Consider the following 21,129-nt stretch of genomic DNA (forward strand, 5'->3'; position numbering starts at 1 on the left):
GGCGAGGCCTTCCTTTCAACACGGACGGGTCTGACTCATTGAGGACATCTTCAAATGCATTTATTACTTTAAAACAACGCAACAAGCAACACAATCAGCGCAGATGTTGGCCACCGAGGTGTGAGCTGGTACAAGGCAGGACAGAGCGTGGAGGGGACCTGCTCTTCGCTCTGAAACAGGGAAACCACAAAACTGGAGACAAAAAAGCGTGTGGACTTTGTTTCACCGCACAGATCAGATTTCCTCTTCGGCCACAAATATGTTTACTATGAGTATACGTTGCCGAATGACATTTGGACGCTTATTAATCTAAACAGTTTGTTTCTGGTTGGCACTATGCAATATATCGGACAAGGCATGCGAGATATTTAGGTAAATATAGCTCTTCTACAAACAGGACAATGGGGACTGAAGGAGTCAATGCGATATTTGATATTGAAGTATGAAATGACTGTGTTCTCCACAAAGGGATGTAAACCGATCGTGTTCAATTAACAAAGGGATCAGTAAACGAGAGAACAGACCACACATGAGCAGCGCACACACCCGCATCTCTGTGTTTAAACTGAAGCGGTGTGTGAATAACCGGTAATGCTGTAGAAATAAAGCCCGTCTGGGAAAACAATCCTCCATCAATACGCCTGTCTCGTCTGGTGTACAGATATCAGTTCCCCGAGATATACCAACTGAACACAACTCTTTGTAAAAACAGCACTAATACAGCAAGGGGAGCTCTGTTTATAGGAGTGTGGGGATCCCATAATAGTTTAATGAAGACATGGAGTCGTTTTCATTCTGCAGAGATTCTAAATATCCTGCTAAAACTAGTAACGTCTAGAGAAGCAAGAGAGAAGATTAAAATCAAAAACTTGAAGTGATGGTTAAATAAAGAACTGCCGAGAGAACCTCATTTCCGTCCTGACAGAATAAAGAAGATGCAGGAAAATTAGATGTGCAGATTGAGCAGGGGGTGTGTCTGGACCGAGGACCGCTTCCTGTGGAGGAGGACAGACCATTTGCTGTTCACACTCTGAAAAGTGCAGCAGGAATTTGCTGAACACACTCTCACACACACACACACACACAGAGAGACACCAAGCTGGTTTCATGATCTCCTCCTCCTCCTCCGTCCTTCATCTCTCTCTCACTTCACCCTCCCTCTTTCCTTCTGCACATCCGGCCCATCTCTACCTCTCTCTCCAGGCCGGGTCAGGTCTGCTCACCTCTTCCATGGGTTCAGAACAGAGCAGGTCTCCTTGTCCTCAGCCCGGCTTCTACACACACTCACTTCAAACGGAACCACATAGAAGTAGGTCAATAAGAAGCATCGATCCCTCATTGCCATCTCCTGGGGACGTGGGTGTTTATTGAGGCACTACTATTAAAAGAAGCTGTTAAAACTGTGTAACATGTCAGCAGCAGCTCAGCAGAGCAGCACAACACAGACAGACAACCCTAGGAGAAACCAGAACTCGTTTTCCAGCTCGTGACACGTGTGCAGAAGACCAGACCGGACTGGACCCAGCCACTGAGCTCGGTCTGCGGACCATACTGATCTGGAGGAGGAGGCGCAAGGCTGGTGCTGCTCAGGCGAGCCTCTCGTTGCCCTGACACACACGGCAGGCTGCCTGCCCGCGTCGCTGCAGAAGAGAGTCTGATCCAGCGCCCGACGGAAACACCCACAACCAGACTTGGGGAAAAACACACTGAAGAAATTTATTGAATGTGTCCGACAGGCCGGAGTAAAGATACAGGCGCACGGTCGATACCAAACACCGTGAATAAAAAACAAGACACAAAGTCCCTTAAAAAGCCCGGCTGCAACGTCTCCCAGTCGATCCCGAGGGGGCAGACTCAGGACCGTGTCAGACCCAAGCCCGGGCCGGCCTCACAGCAGCCCCTGTCTCTTCAGGTCCTCGTAGGTCTTCTTGTTGACGACGTTTCCACTGGAGTCCTCGTATTCCTCCTGCAATGCACAGACACTGGCTGTTAGCGCCCCCCTGTGGCCGGTTCTCCCTCAGACACACAACTCTACAACCCTACAGTCACACATTCACCTCCAGCAACACAGGCCTGGGCTTCGCATTGCTGCGGGACGTCATGTGCAACAAGAGTACGTTATAGGCAAGAGATTAAAAACAGATCCACACTGCAAGACTATTAATAACAAAACTCTGCGACTGCAACGTGAATGCGTGTTTAACCCTGCTGTGGTAGAACGGGGTCTCTGTGACCCCACCCCAAATGGTAATGTCAACGTAACTTTTTTCATGGTGCCATAGCAGGGTTAAATCTGCTCTGATATTAGGTCTAGTCACTCAGCAGCCGGAGGAGAACCCATCTGACACACAGGTAACCCGTTGTAATGGGCCGGCAAACATGCAAATGCTTACCTCCGTGTCCGGCTGCCACCGCTCCGACGCCTTCTGGGATTTCAGCTTTGCCCAAACTGGAGGAGGAAGGAACAGGGGAGAGATGCAGCGTGTGAGTTTGGAGCAAAGAGACCTCTGTTCAGGGCACCAGACAAGATCACACGCCACACAACACACATGCACGAATCAATCCCTCCTCTGCCCGGCTGTGCGGCGAGAGAGGAGCCAGGCTCTTACGTGACACTGCGTCCTCGATCTGGGTGACGTTGGCGAAGTGGGCGGTGTTGGGAATCCCGAGGCACCTCATGCCGTGAGCGTGACGCCACTCCTGAGAGAGACACGCACAATCAGTACACGATCCGCCAGTTCACCTGCATCACACAGCTTTCGACAACAAACATCTGCTTCTGCCCCTCAGACTGAAGAGCCAAGATGTGCCTTTAGTCATAAAATCTAACAGCACACAGTTAACCTGGGAATAAAAACAGTTTACGGAGCTTACAATAATAATTAAAAGGTCAAACTCACGGCGAAGTGGCGCTGGAAGGCTTTGGGGCCCCTGTAGGTGTAGTTGCCACAGATCTCACAGTTGTAGTTGATGTTCAGCCCGTGCAGTTTGTACAGCCAGTAGGGAATCGGCTGGAAGACACGGAAGGAAAACACGACTTGGTCACGCCACGTCACGTGTACATCTCTCCAGTCCCCACAACACAACATCACACACTGGGGGGTTCGCGGCGGGCGCGTACCTTGCCGTCCCAGCCCAGCGGCAGGTTCTTGGGGTTGTAGATGATCTCGTTGTCCTCGTCCTCGCTCTCGCTCTCGCTCAGCTGCTCCTCCTCCTCCTCCTCGCGCTCCTCGCCGGTCCGGGCCTGCTTGCGCTGCACGTTCTCGTGGGTCAGCTGCCTCTGCTCCTGCGGGCCGGAGGGGGACAGGGCGGGTCAGTGGGGGCCTGGGACTGAACCGACGCGGTAATGACCCGCATGTGCACCTGCGATCACGGACAGAGACACTCACCCCCAGGATCTCCACATACTCGTAGATCTCCGCCTCCAGGAAGGCGATCTCCTTATTGCGCTCTGTGTCCCTGGAGAGGAGAAAGAAAAAAAAAAAGTAAAAAAAAAGAGTCAAAACAGAGCCGTGGTTCTGTTCGGCTCGAGACTAAATGTCTTCACGTTCAAAGCGTTACTCATGATGCCATTCTCTGAGGGTAATAAAGCGTCTGTACTTCTTTGGTCCTTTGGACTTGGGGTTCTTGGCGAAGAGGGACGGGTCCAGCGACTCCAGCGACATGCCCTTGGTGCCGAACAGCCTCTGGGCTCTTTCCTCCAGAGTCCTGCATCAGAGGACGACAGGGTCAGAAACAGCCCAGTCAGTCTAGAGCTGCTTTACTGTCACTGAACACAAGCCAACACAACTGCACCGCTTTAATAACTTTAAAAAACCACAACAAAATACATCTGGAATGATCGCTGTGAGGAAACGTGTAAAATTCGGCAGGAGAGCGGCAGACAGAACCACCAACCTCAGCAGTTTAATCAATACTTTGAGTTTACAGTCAAGAGTGATTTCTGAATACCCACATATTTAACACATCGTTAAACGTATTTAACGCAGTTCTGAGCGAGTTCAGTACGAATCTCACGCCGAGTGAGCTGTGGTGGCATTTCTGTGGCTAAAACTATATTTAATTATGGGAATACGATTTAATTACAAAAAAACACACGGTCACACAATGCAGGTCATTGTTCCGAACTGGATTCCTGATTCTGAACGCGAGACAGATGTCCGTTTCTCCCCTAGTATCCACAGGACATATTAATGAAGTGCCTCGGGCGTCTCTGCAATACTCACCCCCCGCATTTCAAGCCTAGAGCCATGAGGGCCGACTTCAGCCTGTCCAGCCCCAGAGACGCCAGCTCCTGCAGGGGAGAGGAACGTCCATTAGGGTCCTGACTGGAGCACAGACACACACACACACATAGACCGCAGCTCTACTGACCTCCCAGGAGGAGAAGGCAGACAGGTCCAGATGGGCTCCGGCGTGTGTCAGCGCACTGCTGGTCTCTTTCTACAACAACACAACACAGCAGGGACTGAGCTTCGACAAAACAGTGATGAACGCATAGTGCCTCTCCGCCTCGCCTTACTGTCGCTCAACAGAGCGGTCGACTGTTTCAGATAACCGGAGCGCGAGGCCCCTGTCCACAGACCCCCATCCACAGACCCCTTCACCTCTCCGTGACGAGTCTCCATTGAGAACACGGCAGGTTATTCACGTCTCCCATCATCTCCCGCAACAACAGGGCTACGTCTCCAGCAACAACCACCCGATCAGCATCAGTAGGAAGGGGTTCGTTTCAATTAATCTATATTCATCTATTTTTTCTTTCCGGAATTAGTTTGGAAGCGAAGACAGGTTTCTTGGGGGAACTCAATATTGAAGCACAAGCGGAGAGGCCACACCACACAGACGCAGACAAAGGTCACTGGTTTCTGGCGAGACTCACCGGCCAGCCCGGGAAGGTGCCCGTCTCCCACTTCTTCTCGAACTCATGCAGGATGCGACCATAGAGCTCGTTCTGGTCCAGCAGCGGCTTCACGCGGTCGGTGTAGTCCTGCAGGTACTCCAGCAGCATCTCCAGATACCTGACCAGGCACAGGCAGACATGAACCGAGAGAGCTAACACAGATCTCCACAGACTCCTCGCCACAGAGAGGAGTGATGGAGACGCACAAACAAATCAATGAAACACTGGCTGTGGAGCTGGTGGGGTACGTTCAGGCTGTAAACATCTGCATGACGTGACAGGGTCGCACTTTCGGTTGATCTCTGGCTAAGCGACACCTGAATCCTCGCTGCCCAATCGCCTCAAAAAGCAAACGTGACTTACTTCTTGTACTCTGCATTCTTCCTCTCTTTGGAGATGTCGAACAGTTGGTCAAACGTGGACAGATATGTAATATATTCCAGTTTCTACAAGAAGAACAAGAACAGTTAGCTCTCTCTCTCTCCCACACAATAAGACGAGCAGAACTGCGCCGAGGCGCCGGCTCTCACCTCTGCTCCCTTCAGGTTGATGAACTTCAGGTAGCAGTCGTGCAGGTCCAGGTACCGGCCGTAGCCTTCCTCATCCGTGAACTCAACCAGGTCTGCGAACGGGCAAAACAGAATCAAAGGACATTGATGGACATAGCAGCAGCCATCTTTTCACAGATGTCCAAACGTTTCCCGAACAGGAACGCAGTCATAAACGGGAAGGTGGCCGATTCATTGTAACAGAGGGGAATGTGTTGGAAAGGCAGCAGGGGGGGGGGGGGGGGGGGGGTAGAGACCTGGCCAAAGCACTGCACATTAAAGAGAGCGAGGGTCTTATTCTGATGAGTAAATACAGGATTTTAAACCCTGATCAGACATCAGAGCTGCGGGACTCACTCTGTGCCTCCTCAGTGGGGTTGTCTCTGGCCTTTATCAACTCCTCGAACTCCACAGACATGGGGACACAGATCTGAAAAGCAGGAGAAGAAACGCTCATTTCCCTGCAGCAGAGCATGAACACAGAGAGCAGGCGATCACTGGGGGACACGAGTCTAAGGAGCACAAAGCCGCTCCTCGTGTTGTCACTGTGGCGTGCGGGAGATCATCCCCCTGCCTCTGCGTCGCTGGCGGGCCCCTCGCTCACCTCGTTGGGGTGTTTCCTGTGAAACTCCTTTATCTGCTTCAACCGGTTGTAGAACTCGGCGAATTCGTTGGGTCCCGAGATGGCGGCGAGCTCCTCCTTCCTCATCCTGCAACGTGGACAGCAGTGTGAGCAAACAGGAACCGCACACACTGTCCTCCAGTCAGTAAAACAAAACATCCGAGCCGGATCTGGGTCTAATCTACACAATTCTCACTTCTGCCAAGACAGAACACAGCTCATTGTGTGGCTCGAAGAGGTTACTGAATTCCCACGTGATAAACCGGTCAGACGAACATCACACACTGTGGAGTCATCCGAGCTGTAATTATTACAAAAATAACTAAATAGACATTAAAATAATCCAATCCACGTTCTCACCCATCTTTATCTTCATACGAGTCCCTCAGACTGCCGCTGACCTCCATGTACCTCTGAAAGAATGAAGGTCAGATCAGTGACAGGGACTGTGATGGAGGATTATAATAGGCCAAGGATTATTACGGCTGGGAAATAAACACACGAGCAGAACACGGGATTTCCTCAGTTTCACTCCACGAGTCACATACTGCGATCATACACTTACATCCAGCATGGCTCTGGTCCGGTGGTCCGAGTTGATCTGGTCTCGTAACTGGGTGAGAAAAGACAATAATTAATACAAACAAGTCCAACTCAGACTACAGATTTGTTAAATATTGCCTCATCAGTGCATTTCAGCTAATTACAAAAGTTAATTAGACCAAGGGTGTCAGACCCCAGTGCTGGGGGGCCATGGTGTCTGCTGGGTTCTGTTCCAGCCCAGCTGTGGGGTCATTAATTAGCCTAAATAAACAATGAGCTGGATGCATTTAACCCTTCTCTCTAGACTGGCATGTTCTGTGGATTCAATCTTTTGAGTCATTAACAAATTGTAAGATATTGGCAGCACAAGATAAGACAGTTTTACACAAGCCCAAACGAGTCAATCATGGCATTAATGAAGTGGTTGTGCTCTCCTGAAACTGGACCAGCAGACACCGCGGCCCGGGACTGCAGCCGGACAGCCGGACCAGACTGTAGTGCTGTACAGTGGCGCACACAATATTATTAACACTTATTCCGCATATAAACTATAGTGTTGTTCTTCCACGCCCACAGCACTAGAAAAGAAAGCGTTATAGATATTAATAATGAAACTAATTAGAAAAACAATGTTGCATTCGTGTCAATTTGAGATGTAAATATGAATTTAAAAGTTTCAGTAAGTACTCTGTACGTATTGTACATACTGACCAGCACAGCAATCTGGTCATTCAAAGCTCACACGAATAACAGCACCCTGTAATGTGTGTTCAATACACTGTTCAATATACACATATATACGCATATGAACGGGCGGCTGTTTGCGCCGGCCGACCCCGGGCCTCGTCCCCGCACAGCCGGCGCTCACGGTACCGTGGTCTTCTTGTGGAGCATCTCTTTGGTCTTGGCGTCCATGAGCCGCTCCTTCTCCTCATGGTAGCGCCGCTGCTGCTCCAGGATCGTCTCCATGTTCGTCTCAGCTCCGGCTCGGCGCGGACACGACTGTAAATACACTTCCGGCAGCGCGACAGCAACACGACGCCACAGCGCCGGACCGGAAACCGCGCACCGGAAACCGGCCCCCGGAAATCTCGTAGGGAGAGAAACCAGCAACTGTAGAGATAGGTTCCGCTTTGCAAATCGCAAATACTGCTGTACATCAACGAGCCATAACATTATGAGCACTGACAGGTGAAGTGAATAACACTCATCATCTCGTTATCATGGCACCTGTCAGTGGGTGGGATATATTAGGCAGCGAGTGAACATTTTGTCCTCAAAGTTGATGTGTTAGAAGCAGGAAAAATGGGCAGCGTAAGGATCTGAGCGACTTTGACAAGGGCCAAATTGTGATGGCTAGACGACTGGGTCAGAGCATCTCCAAAACTGCAGCTCTTGTGGGGTGTTCCCGGTCTGCAGTGGTCAGTACCTATCAAAAGTGGTCCAAGGAAGGAAAAGCGGTGAACCGGTGACAGGGTCATGGGCAGCCAAGGCTCATTGATGCACGTGGGGAGCGAAGGCTGGCCCGTGTGGTCCGATCCAACAGACGAGCTACTGTAGCTCAAATTGCTAAAAAAGTGAATGCTGGTTCTGATAGAAAGGTGTCAGAACACACAGTGCATCGCAGTTTGTTGCGTATGGGGCTGCGTAGCCACAGACCAGTCAGAGTGCCCATGCTGACCCCTGTCCACTGCTGAAAGCACCTACAATGGGCACATGATCATCAGAACTGGACCACGGAGCAATGGAAGAAGGTGGCCTGATCTGATGAATCACGAGTTCAAGGTGTTGACTTGGCCTCCAAATTCCCCAGATCTCAATCCAATCGAGCATCTGTGGAATGTGCTGGACAAACAAGTCCGATCCATGAAGGCCCCACCTCGCAACTTACAGGACTTAAAGGATCTGCTGCTAACGTCTTGGTGCCAGATACCACAGCACACCTTCAGAGGTCTAGTGGAGTCCATGCCTCGACGGGTCAGGGCTGTTTTGGGACCTACACAATATTAGGCAGATGGTCATAATGTTATGGCTGATCGGTGTATATAGGCTACGTGTGTATGTAATGGGATTTTATTATTATTATTATTATTATTATTATTATTATTATTATTATTATTATTATTATGTACCTAGATTGCTCCAGTAAAACACAGCTGTATAAATTGTTAATTGTATGTTACCCTGGATAAGGATTATAATTATGTAGTTGACATGAGTGAACATGAGTGAATAACAAACCTTTGCTATATAATCCAATACTCCCCCCTTCCCCCACCCTGGATCACATCTCATGATTCATATGTTGGACTGATAACCATTTTAAAATAATGTTTATGACACACAATAAACATTGTCTCTGTCCTTGGAATTTCAGAAATTAAGAGATTTTTAAAAATCTCTTAAAAACAATCTTATTTAACATTACAGTGTACGTGACTTAGGAGATCAATACATTTTATTTATTCAGATCCAATGAAGACATTATTTGGTAGCATCCTTCAAATGGCAAATGTTCAAATACTGGTATCAATTACATATTTAAAGGTATAACTACTAACAAGGGTCTTTTATTTCCACATTTCTCTACAAAATGGAATGAGTTTAAAATAACATTAAACAGGGTCCATCACACACTTTTTGGGTAGACTAAATCAACTCAAAATACTAAGTTTAGAAGTTTATCAAGTTTTAATGTATAAATAGTATATAGTGGCTTCTGACAATACATTGAATTGCCATAGGGTACAGATTTGTACTTGATCCATAGGTAGGTCAAAGTTTTGATTTGGCCTGTCTTATGTGTTCCAGTGAATCACCAGCTGTAATGGCTAAGAGGATTAGACAAGATTTATTAACTGGCTCAGCAGTCACCTGTCACCACTGCCTCATAGCAACTGCAATGGAGTTGTACACAGTGACAGCCACGAGACGACGAGCTTGGGTCAGAACTACACCGTGATCTACAACAGGTGTTTTAACCCCAGAGACACAAGACACAATCCAGAAAAAGGCTTTACATATTTTCAAGGACAGACAAGGCTTTTGGCAAAAGGTAGTATAAATGCCTTAAATTGTAGGATGTTGCAGTGACTTCTGGGAGACTCCAGCACTTTAGACACACAGAATTTGTACTAATGCTTGAGAAAATGTAAGTTATTTATAGTGCTGGTGTCAGACTATGATCTGATTTTTGGAGCTTAGATTCTGTGATATTATGTTCTAATCGAGTAAACATGCAAATACAATTAAATATAGATCTTTATGTTCAAAGACATTGTGCGATAATTGTTGTGTTTTTCTTATGTTTCTCGTTTTTTTAATAGGGTTGGTCAATAGAATCTATTTTCTACAATCTCTACAACTCCAATATGGTCTTCAACATATTCTTGACTGTGGTACATTGGACCTTCAGGGGATTTATATGTTTCTCAAGATTTGTTTGGGTAAGTGAAAACAGGTTTCTCTATAACAAGGAAACAACATTTCACAAGAGTTTCCTTTTAAAAATGTACAAGACAGATTAAATTCCAGATTAATCAGCACAACTATAGATATGGCTGTAGAAGGATTATAGCTGTAAGTGATATGTAATGAGATGACATGATAATATGTTTTCATATTTGCTTTATTTATTATTTCAAATTTATTGATTTAGGTTATTATTATATATAATGAACTGTAATTCATTATCTTTATTTAAATAATTAATTAATTATCCAATACATTTTCACATTGATCTCAGAACGGGCAGTTTCTTTGCTTTTGGCATCACATTATACAGCTGTGCTGCAGACACCTGATCGACCCCAGTGATCCCATTTGCCATCTTGATCATGCGCTGCAATTTGGCATGATCTTGAACACGCATGTTTCCGAAGGTGCAGATCAGGCCAAAGGACAGAACACTCTGCAAAACAGATTTATAGAACATATGGAGGATATGACAGTCTACTAAATGATTCAGTTTCATAAGAAAGAACAACCTCTGTTGTAGTTTCTTATACTTAATCCTTGCGCATTCAATGAATCTTAAGTGATCATCAATTTCAACTCCAAGGTATTTATAAGTTGAGACCCGCTCAACTAATTCACCATTAATCTTAGAAGAGGGAACTATTGTTTTTTTCCTTCTAAAATCTATGACCATCTCTTTAGTTTTCTTTACATTAACCTCAAGAAAATTATCTGAACACCACTGAATAAAACCCTATATCTCCCTCTCAAAACCCTCCACCGACGAATTATCAGATTTTAGGAGCACTTAATTAAATAATTGTATTGCATTGTTTGTCCAATTAAGGAATCGATTAAGCAATTAAGATCTTGGTTGGAACAAAAACCTTCAGGACAGGGGGTCCTCCAGGACCGGTTTTGGAACCCCTGCAGTAGAGGAACTGCGTAGGTTTACTGATGTTTTGTGCTCTGTGGCCACATCCTTAAACACGTGTGTTTCTTTTCAGGTAAACCCATTCCAGGCTATTGCTGCTCCTCCTGCAAGAAAAGAGTCAAACATCACAAGGGTGACAAGACACTCCCTTCGGCAGGAAAAACATGGTATGTAAAAAATACAAATAGTTGGTATGGCTGCATGATGACTCCATTGGCTCCATTGTTGATGTGTTGTGAACCTCTTCCACTGCTTTGCTTTGTGTTTTCCCAACCCATTTGTCCACAAGTAGGCAGTGACTGATGTGTCAATAATTGGAATTGTGTAAATATAAAGTATTGATTCCGTTGTGGAAAATAAATAACTGAAGGTGTACTTTGTACACATTTCCAGCAGATGGCACAAATATCATTACACAAAGCTTTTCTTCTGCTTGTCAGTTTGTTTCAGCCATTTTCTGGCATCAGAAGAGCAATGTGGCTGTACTTGTCATGTGGAAATCTGTTGTATTTTGGCACTGTCTGTCTTTGGTGTATACTGGATACAGACCTTACTGAGAAAAGGTCCTGTTTACCATAAAAAGAGAATTTGAAACATGTTAATTGTGTTTGCAAACATTCTGACCAACTATTTCACAAAACAGGAGCCAAACAGGAAAAGCTTTACTTTTATACACTGTCAAATACTTGTCAAAATAAGAACACCTGAGAAATTCCCTCTGAGCAAAGCGATGCTAAATTGGACAGGGAAGTGAGAAACCTGCAGAAACTAAATTTAATTTGAAAACCAAAATGTAAGATGCTACTGGCTCTCTGCCCTGCATTTCTTCCCTGAGAGTTTTTGCCTTCTTAGGAGACAAAGTCTTATTGTTGGTTTCATGTTGGATGGAAACCCCCTCAGTCTCTGGCCTTGATATTATGAAGTCTCTCAATGTTTAAACGAGTGCATTGACCAATCAGAACCTTGCGTAACACTGAGTAACTCAGTACAACAATCGCAGGATTTTCAGACTGATAATTCACTGTGATATTCCCTGCAGTGTTTTAATTTAGTCCATTCAGATTTTTAGACAATTATTCTCCACCGGTTTGAGTTTTGATACTAGTTTTGTGAGAGTGGGACAGAAGTGTGAACGTGTGAGTTTGACTTGGACATTGAAAATAATGAATGACTTCAGAGCATTCATTCTTGACCAGCCCACACACACTATAACTGCAGACTGCGTGAATGCCTTTTCTATATCTTTCCATGATAAAGACTGAGGCATCCCTCTTTTTGATAAGTGAATTTGTCTTCTAGGACTGGAGATACTCATGTTTCCTGTGGTTTTGCGACTAACTAACTAGCCAACCTTTTTCAATGGCCGCTTCTTTGTAGAAACAGGAATCTCTGGGGAGAAGTCAAACCGACATGACTTCAGTAACTTGGTGTGCAAGAGGCTGTCTAAAGCCGAGGGTGACATCCAGCTGCTGAAAACCCAGATTGTCAATGAAAAAATGTTATGGGAAAGGAAATTCCTGGAACTGCAGAGAAAACAGCAAGAACTGAGAGAGCAGGTATCCCCTTCCACAGGTATCTGAATGTTTGCCCAAAAGCTTGTATGTTTAAATGGCAGTGGTACTCTTAATTCTTGATCCAGTTTCTGTAAGGGTACGATGTTGAAATGTCAGGATTGTTTTGTTATAAACATGTATCAATGTTCGTGCCGATGTGGTGAATCAAATAATCTGTTCAAATCACACTAATTTATTCATGTTTGCAGTGCATCCAACCAAAATAATAATAATAATTCAGTTCACTGATTCTGTGTTGAACTGTCTTCTCTTCATGTTGGCCAACGAACTCTGTGAACAAGCTGCAGCCCGCCCTCATGAGCCACCATAGAAAGATGCAGACTGCGATGTTCTTCAGTCAATCAAATTTGCACTGTGACTAAGTTGTTGTTTTTCTTGCAGCTCAGCTCAGAAATCTCAGCTGTGGAGCAGGAGGGCAATGGTTCGGGAGCTGGAAACCTCTCAGAGAGTGAGAGAGCAGATTATGAATCTTATGTCAAAGAGGACCAGGATGTTTTTTCGAGTGAGCAAAACCTTTCAATGCTACCTTATATTGAGTAATACATGCAATCACAGATAACATCTCCTGAGACTCTGTGTACTTGTCACATTATGATCTCTAACTACACCGATCAGCCATAACATTATGACCATCTGCCTAATATTGTGTAGGTCCCCCTTTGGCCGCCAAAACAGCCCTGACCTGTCCTGTAAGTTGCGAGGTGGGGCCTCTATGGATCGGACTTGTTTGTCCAGCACATCTCACAGATGCTCGATTGGATTGAGATCTGGGGAATTTGGAGGCCAAGTCAACACCTTGAACTCGTGATTCATCAGACCAGGCCACCTTCTTCCATTGCTCCGTGGTCCAGTTCTGATGCTCACGTGCCCATTGTAGGCACTTTTGGCAGTGGACAGGGGTCAGCATGGGCACTCTGACTGGTCTGCGGCTACGCAGCCCCATACGCAACAAACTGCGCTGCACTGTGTGTTCTGACACCTTTCTATCAGAACCAGCATTCACTTTTTCAGCAATTTGAGCTACAGTAGCTCGTCTGTTGGATCGGACCACACGGGCCAGCCTTCGCTCCCCACGTGCATCAGTGAGCTGCAGTTTTGGAGATGCTCTGACCCAGTCGTCTAGCCCTCACAATTTGGCCCTTGTCAAAGTCGCTCAGATCCTTACGCTGCCCATTTTTCCTGCTTCTAATACATCAACTTTGAGGACAAAATGTTCACTTGCTGCCTAATATATCCCACCCACTGACAGGTGCCATGATAAGGAGATTATCAGTGTTACTCACTTCACCTGTCAGTGCTCACAATGTTATGGCTGATTGGTGTAGATAACTATCAGGTTTCTCTGGAAAGTGTTTTTTACACAGGTCAATATTTATCTCCAGTTCATCAAACTGTGCATATTAATAAAACACAATAAAAATCATAGCCTAGTAGCTTCAAATTACCCCAGTATAAATAAATGCATCTTTTATTGCAGTAGTTTTTCTATACTTGCTATTAAACCAGATCATATATTTTACAGCTCTGTATTTGGGACATCTAGACACAGTATATAAAATATCTCTTTATGGCCTAAAAATTATATTCAAAAGATATAGATATATTCATATCTATCTGGTGATAAAGTGTCATGGAAAGAAATGTTGAGGAAGGAATGAGACACATTTGCAAATGACCTGTTTATTTCAGTAAATATCAGTTCCCCAATAGGGGCAGTTTAGTGGTTGAGGCAAAATGTTTTTAACCAGGAAGTTCCTGGTTCTCAGCTGGACTCATGAACTCCCAAAGTGAAAACACTCTTCAAATGACACGCAACACTGAGGGACCAGTGCGATTAAGTGTGAAAACAGGTGTTGTTGCTTTTTAAAATGAAAGTTTAAGCAAATAAAATAACACACAGAACACAACACAATAAGGTCAGTTTTTAAAGAGACGTAAAAATGCTTGTGATTATTCTTCAATGTGAAAAAGTCCAAGGGTGGTGAATACTTCCTGTAGCCACTGTAAATACACTGGTGCTACATTATTCAGGGCTTTGTATGTAAATAAAGCTATTTTAAAATAAATCCTATGCCTTACAGGAAGCTGAGGAAGACATGTAAATATGTCGTTATGCTCCTTGGTGTGTAAAGCCTTTATGTGTTGATGGCACCAGTCAGTTTTCCTCTGCACCAGTTGTGTATCCTTTAACATAATGGCGAGTGAACTGACAGTGTGTTTCTGCCCCCTGTAAGGTGGTGTGCTTCTTCCAAACCGACACGAGAAGATAGTGGCAATGCCAATGAAAAGCAGCAGAAGAAGCGATGTGTCCACGGACTCGCTGTGTCACCTCTCTGGCAGTCCGCTCTCCTTGTCGTCCGTGTACAGCTCCAGACGTTCCTCGGCCGCGTCCTCAAACACCCGGTGAGTTCATTTCATGTCTGATTGCTTCTTCTCATTCGCTCTTGATTACTCTTTCTCTCCCTCACCTTTTAAACTCGGTGTGTTTCTTCTCACAGCGTATCGGGAAGGAAAACAACCGCGCACACATTCCTACACAAACACAGTGAAGGATCATCTCAGATTCCATGTACATTTTAAATGTGTGACCCTTAATCCTTATTCTTATGCCACAATTGCCATAGTTGGCTGGGGGTGGATTTTAAACATATTTCACTCTATAACATTTTCAAGAGAAATATATGGATTCCACATCTCATGTTATTTTAAATATACAAAAATACATGGCTCCAACATTTCTCTTTATATTTAAATAATAAGTAGTTGTCCTGTATGGCATGGCAGCATGATAAATACAATTTTTCATTCTGTTTGTGATGTAATGTGTGGGGGTGCGATATGCAACAAGATGGGATTGCTGAGATGGATTTAAAATCCCACAACCAGTTATTTTCAATTTACTACCAATAGTATCTAGAACACAGTGAGGAATTTCTCAAACCACACAGTCCCACATGACTGAAATCCCAACCAGCCTCGGGTCTTCCTCAGTGTACGTCTATCTGCCTGTCAACATCGTTATCATTTATTATACTCCGTTTATATTCCTCTCCAGATGTGCCCCTGTTCGCTGGGGCCCCAGAGCACATGGAGCGGCGCAGGGTGTATTCATAACAAGGGCAGCAGGACGAGGTAATCAGGATAATCAGTTGCCGGTGCAGGATTCCTGTAAATATTTTGCATACTGTCTTAGTGTACATTATGCGTTTACAGGAAGAATCAGACCGTTCGATAATACTGGGATTGTTTTTCAGAGGATAACCGCAGAGTTAACTGTTATCTGCGTATCCTTGCCGAGCTGCAGAGATAAGGAGAAACATGTGCTCTGCTGTATGCCTGTGTATTCACTATAACTGACAGTGAGCTTTGTTTACTAGTAGAAATACTGACAAAACACCCCTATTTGATTCATCATATCAGACTCTTAGCACACAATCTGCGCTGGAGCGTGCAGCAAAGGAAAGACCAGAAATCCCATTTGTAACAGTGTTGCCAGTATATTCCAGTTCTCACACCTCTGTTTTCCCTCTATTTGGCTCATATTCAAGATGACCCACAATCAACAGTGAACCATAACAAATACTGTGCGGTAAACAAACAGTGACACATGCAGCACGAATTACAGCAGTGTGGGGACTGCGGTGCAGCGGCAAAGACGTTCAAAGAGTGAGAATGTCGATCTAAAATTGAAACCTCGTAGTTGTGGTCGGATGGTTTTCGCTCTGTGTTCTGCAGACGATGGCCGTTATAAAGCCGGCGATGAGGGTAACTGACAGGATTCGGGATTGGGATTATATGGAAGGGTTTGGGTTTAGAGTTAGGTTCAGCGTGTGAACCCAGAGGAAGTGTTTGAGAAAATCAAAGGCTACCATTGTGTAGAAATGCATTAGGCGTCTCTTCAAAGAGAGACAAACTCAAGCAGTCACTCCGTCATACACACCCGTCTCTTGTTCAGCCCAGTAGTTGATCTTGGATTTGATTGGAGAGGGATTTCACCTCCCAGAATTCCTCACAGACACTTCCTCGCCCGAAACTGAACAACACCTCATTTGACCTTTAGTAGGATGTCCGATCCCAGTGCTCTGTTGTGCCTTGAAAAAGCACTAGAAGTAAACCGTCTATTTTGATCTACTTTCACATAGTTACAATGCCAGACATTTTCTTTTTAATCCTTTATCACCTGGGGCTTGTTGTTAGCAAGATTATTGTCATTATTGTTGCATTCTACTGTTTCCTTCTTTCATACATCTCAGGGTGTGAACAATATTTGTCGTTTTTGACTTCACCTTTCAGGGGAAATGGAAAGAAGAAACTGTCTTGCCCTCTGGGACCTCTGAAGAACACTGCTTCATTTGTTGTGCAGTTTGTTGATGAAATCTCTGTCCAGAAGGATGCCGTGTATGCGTGTTGGTACAGCCCATCTACTGTCTCCAGTGGATTCCACATCTTTACTCGAGATGCTATAATCACAATGTGTATAAATGCTTGTAATTCTGTGGTCTCAGTATAGCAGACGTTGCACTAAAACAGCAGCCACACAATACGCACAATACGCATCTGTCCACACAGTGATACAAGCTATTGTTGGTGCTGTTCAATACCCCCCGTCTCCTCCCACAGTCTGCGATCACTGAGAAACCACTCCACGCCCCACCGGGTGTTCGTCCCTCATTCCCACTTGGATCTGCAAATCGGCCACCGAGTCCGTGTTCTGATGCCCTCCGGGCGGATCAGCACCGGGACGATCCAGTACCTGGGATACCTGTCCGGGATGCAGGACTTCTGCCTGGGGGTGGAGCTGGAGACGGCAGAGTGCGGGCAGCACAACGGGGTGTACCAGGGCCACTGCTACTTCCAGTGGTAGGTGCTTAAGGGTTCATATGGGCCTGTCGGTATCATATTTCTGTGTCTTTTGCCGAAAATGTGCCTTCCAGAGGGCAACTTTAAACGATTTATAAATGTAAATTCGCAAGAATTAGCTGTTGGCAATTAACCAGAGACTTTTGGAAGCTATTCTGTAGACGTGCTTTCTGAAACCCCTCCAAGATTTGTGTTGCACTCGGCCCATAATTATTTTATGGTGCCAAAACAAACGCGTCCTTCTTATTGGCCACTCAGAGTTCAATCATTTCCTCCTTGGGGAAGCAATCTGTGGCAATCCTGTGGTGAAATACAACTGGCATGGGAAAGACCGGTCAATGATAAACTAATTGGTGATCCGGATAAAATCCTTACCCATTTAAAAGGGTAAAGTCTTCAACAAATGTAACTCCCTTCACCTGTCTAATGGTTTAATATGCCCAGGGACTGCACAGCTCTCTGTCACCTGGTCTCGTAAAGATGGCGACTGATTAAATGGCTCCCAATGACCCAAGTTTTCCAACTGTGACACAGCCATTCAGAACTTAATTCCATTATTACAATGGTTTTGCCATAGTTTTAGTTTTGAAGAAGATGAGACTGTAGTCAGGATTCCTATGGAGAGGGACTGGAAACTAACTTTCTCCTCTAACTAGCCAGTAGCCACTGTAACCAGCCATGTAAACCATTTAAAATCCTCTTCTTGAGTCGTGTGCATTTTAACTTTTTATTTTATCCTTCTGCACAGAGGACGTCTCTGTCACGTAGCTCAGGTACTCAGATGTGCCGTAATCCGAGCCGGGGTCTGAGCATGCACACTTCCCTTCTTGCTGTTCTCTGTGTTTCTACACAACTAATTATTTGATCCTGACAACAGCGCAGAATATGTCAGTTGTGTTGAAAGGAGTGAGACCGAAACATACAGGAAAGTAATGATTGTCTTAAAACAACACCCCACAGGGATGACAGGGAGCTCAATATTCCTGCCAAAGCATCGCGCTCCTCTAATTGTATTCGGAGAGGGATTTGCTTGAGTGTGTGATACGTCTGTCTGACTTCATAAGGAACCAAACCAAACAAACCGCAACAAAACTGACTTTGGTACAGTTCATAAAATTTGTCAACATCCCATGCAAATCAAAAGGAATCAACAGAAGCTCCCTAAATCACATCCACCGACTTTGACAAACGAGAAGGAGAAACAAATCAAACCATTTCCGAAGCAAGAGTCATAATTCCACCCGAGATCTGTTGGACCGCGAGCCTTACAATGATCCATCTCAAAGCAGCACTCATTCTCTCACCTGGAACCAAACACTGCTCGACGAGGCTCAGGGAATTGTTCAAGCTTTCTAGCTTTCTAGAACCTTTTCACCCTGGAACAGAGGAGACTACGTGGGGACTTGATCCAAGTCTTCAAAATCATGAAAGGCATCGACCACATCAAACCAGAGGAGCTTTTCTAGATCAGCAGGGACACACGCACCCGGGGACACAAATGGAAATTGGGCTTCAAGGCATTCAAAATGGAAAACAGGAGACACTTCTTTACACAGAGAGTAGTCACAATCTGGAATAAACTACCCAGTGATGTGGTAGAAGCTGAAAGTTTGGGAACATTTAAAAATAGACTGGATAGGATCATTGGATCACTTAGATAATAATGGACACCAAACGAGCACGATGGGTCGAATGGCCTCCTCTCGTTTGTAAACTTTCTTATGTTCTTATGTTCTTAGGAACATGTCCTAATTTCCCCCAAAACAGCTGTCCTACGCCTGTGATATCTCAGTGCTTGTTTGGTATATGTTCAGCTGTGATGTGGACATTAACTGTTATTTTACCTGCTTCTTGTCTTTCAGCAAACCTGGCCATGGGGCCTTTGTGAACTTCAACAAACTGCTGATGGTTTGGGAATAGGATCTGTGAATGACACCACTGCAGTGGAGAAGGGAGCAACTGTGGGAGAATATATATATATATATACACTCACCTAAAAGATTATTAGGAACACCATACTAATACTGTGTTTGACCCCCTTTCCTTCAGAACTGCCTTAATTCTACGTGGCATTGATTCAACAAGGTGCTGAAAGCATTCTTTAGAAATGTTGGCCCATATTGATAGGATAGCATCTTGCAGTTGATGGAGATTTGTGGGATGCACATCCAGGGCACGAAGCTCCCATTCCACCACATCCCAAAGATGCTCTATTGGGTTGAGATCTGGTGACTGTGGGGGCCAGTTTAGTACAGTGAACTCATTGTCATGTTCAAGAAACCAATTTGAAATGATTCGACCTTTGTGACATGGTGCATTATCCTGCTGGAAGTAGCCATCAGAGGATGGGTACATGGTGGTCATAAAGGGATGGACATGGTCAGAAACAATGCTCAGGTAGGCCGTGGCATTTAAACGATGCCCAATTGGCACTAAGGGGCCTAAAGTGTGCCAAGAAAACATTCCCCACACCATTACACCACCACCACCAGCCTGCACAGTGGTAACAAGGCATGATGGATCCATGTTCTCATTCTGTTTATGCCAAATTCTGACTCTACCATCTGAATGTCTCAACAGAAATCGAGAATCATCAGACCAGACAAGGCATTTTCGCCCACAGGACTGCCGCATACTGGATGTTTTTCCCTTTTCACACCATTCTTTGTAAACCCTAGAAATGGTTGTGCATGAAAATCCCAGTAACTGAGCAGATTGTGAAATACTCAGACCGGCCCGTCTGGCACCAACAACCATGCCACGCTCAAAATTGCTTAAATCACCTTTCTTTCCCATTCAGACATTCAGTTTGGAGTTCAGGAGATTGTCTTGACCAGGACCACACCCCTAAATGCATTGAAGCAACTGCCATGTGATTGGTTGGTTAGATAATTGCATTCATGGGAAATTGAACAGGTGTTCCTAATAATCCTTTAGGTGAGTGTATATATATATATATATATATATATATATATATATATATATATATATATATATGTATGACCCTGAGGGAACATGTCGTAATCTTTGCATCATTTGTGTTTTTTATGTGATCGTTATCCATGGAACAATTACTTTATGACGGCTTTCCAAAGTCAATTCACAGAGTCCAAGATTGTTAAAATATTTATAGTAGGAATATCTTTTCCAGTAATCACAGCACGGGGAAACCTTGTGTTCTGTTACAAAATGTAACGTTGTTTCTTTCTGTACATCGGTGATGCGTTGAGCGTCGGCCTATCAGATCACGACGGAATACGTCAGTGGTATTCAAATGTGCTTCAACTCTTGTTCGTTTCAGATTGGTCCGGTCCAGAAATGCTTTACTTAAAATAAAATAATTATAGAATGATATCAATAGATAATGATTAGAAATGATTAACCTTCTGCAGTTAATGTTGTTGAAGCTTGTGCAGTCATTGCAGCGGAGCCAGTCAATCGGTAATAGAATGAGTTCGGGCGTCGGATATGACTGGTCTTTCCAAAATCTAAAATAATGCTCCTTTACTCATGCTTGTTAAACCGGCGGTGTAACTGATGATGAAAAAGTTGAGAAGAATGTCATTCACACTGTGAAGCAGCTCTTCTGTCTGAAGCGCATGTCAATGACCATACGGTTAAGGCAGCACAAAAGCAATGGCATCACAATCTCCAGGATACAAATGCAAAACAGAATTTGAGGTATGAAC

At 44.8% G+C, this 21,129-nt stretch overlaps 2 protein-coding genes across 2 annotated transcripts; one reads left to right on the forward strand and one right to left on the reverse strand.

The window, feature by feature from the left end:
- Window positions 1–1,696: 1,696 nt before the first annotated feature.
- Window positions 1,697–7,672, reverse strand: sf3a3 (splicing factor 3a, subunit 3). The gene is made up of 17 exons (XM_066717753.1): window positions 7,490–7,672; window positions 6,639–6,686; window positions 6,434–6,486; window positions 6,056–6,161; window positions 5,809–5,881; window positions 5,434–5,525; window positions 5,267–5,349; window positions 4,883–5,021; window positions 4,375–4,443; window positions 4,227–4,294; window positions 3,601–3,708; window positions 3,390–3,459; window positions 3,122–3,286; window positions 2,901–3,011; window positions 2,610–2,700; window positions 2,394–2,449; window positions 1,697–1,966 (listed from the first exon to the last, which is right to left on the reverse strand). Exons 1-17 carry the CDS (start codon window positions 7,583–7,585, stop codon window positions 1,889–1,891), a joined length of 1,506 nt encoding a protein of 501 aa, XP_066573850.1. The 5' UTR covers window positions 7,586–7,672; the 3' UTR covers window positions 1,697–1,888.
- Window positions 7,673–9,952: 2,280 nt separating this feature from the next.
- Window positions 9,953–19,477, forward strand: LOC136762816 (uncharacterized). The gene is made up of 7 exons (XM_066716355.1): window positions 9,953–10,062; window positions 11,080–11,173; window positions 12,384–12,562; window positions 12,962–13,082; window positions 14,815–14,983; window positions 17,201–17,440; window positions 19,303–19,477. Exons 1-7 carry the CDS (start codon window positions 9,988–9,990, stop codon window positions 19,358–19,360), a joined length of 936 nt encoding a protein of 311 aa, XP_066572452.1. The 5' UTR covers window positions 9,953–9,987; the 3' UTR covers window positions 19,361–19,477.
- The last annotated feature ends 1,652 nt before the right edge of the window (window positions 19,478–21,129 follow it).

This window comes from Amia ocellicauda, chromosome 11, assembly GCF_036373705.1.
Source record: "Amia ocellicauda isolate fAmiCal2 chromosome 11, fAmiCal2.hap1, whole genome shotgun sequence".
In the NCBI taxonomy this organism is placed as follows: Eukaryota; Metazoa; Chordata; class Actinopteri; order Amiiformes; family Amiidae; genus Amia; species Amia ocellicauda.

Coding starts and splice junctions, on each gene's coding strand:
- sf3a3 (XM_066717753.1), bottom strand. CDS start 7,585: ATGGAGACGATCCTGGAGCAGCAGCGGCGCTACCATGAGGAGAAGGAG. Junction 6,687..7,489: donor TGCTCCACAAGAAGACCACG/GTACCGTGAGCG, acceptor TTTCTCACCCAG/TTACGAGACCAGATCAACTC. Junction 2,450..2,609: donor GATCGAGGACGCAGTGTCAC/GTAAGAGCCTGG, acceptor TTCCTCCTCCAG/TTTGGGCAAAGCTGAAATCC.
- LOC136762816 (XM_066716355.1), top strand. CDS start 9,988: ATGGTCTTCAACATATTCTTGACTGTGGTACATTGGACCTTCAGGGGA. Junction 13,083..14,814: donor GGACCAGGATGTTTTTTCGA/GTGAGCAAAACC, acceptor GCCCCCTGTAAG/GTGGTGTGCTTCTTCCAAAC. Junction 14,984..17,200: donor GCCGCGTCCTCAAACACCCG/GTGAGTTCATTT, acceptor CTCCTCCCACAG/TCTGCGATCACTGAGAAACC.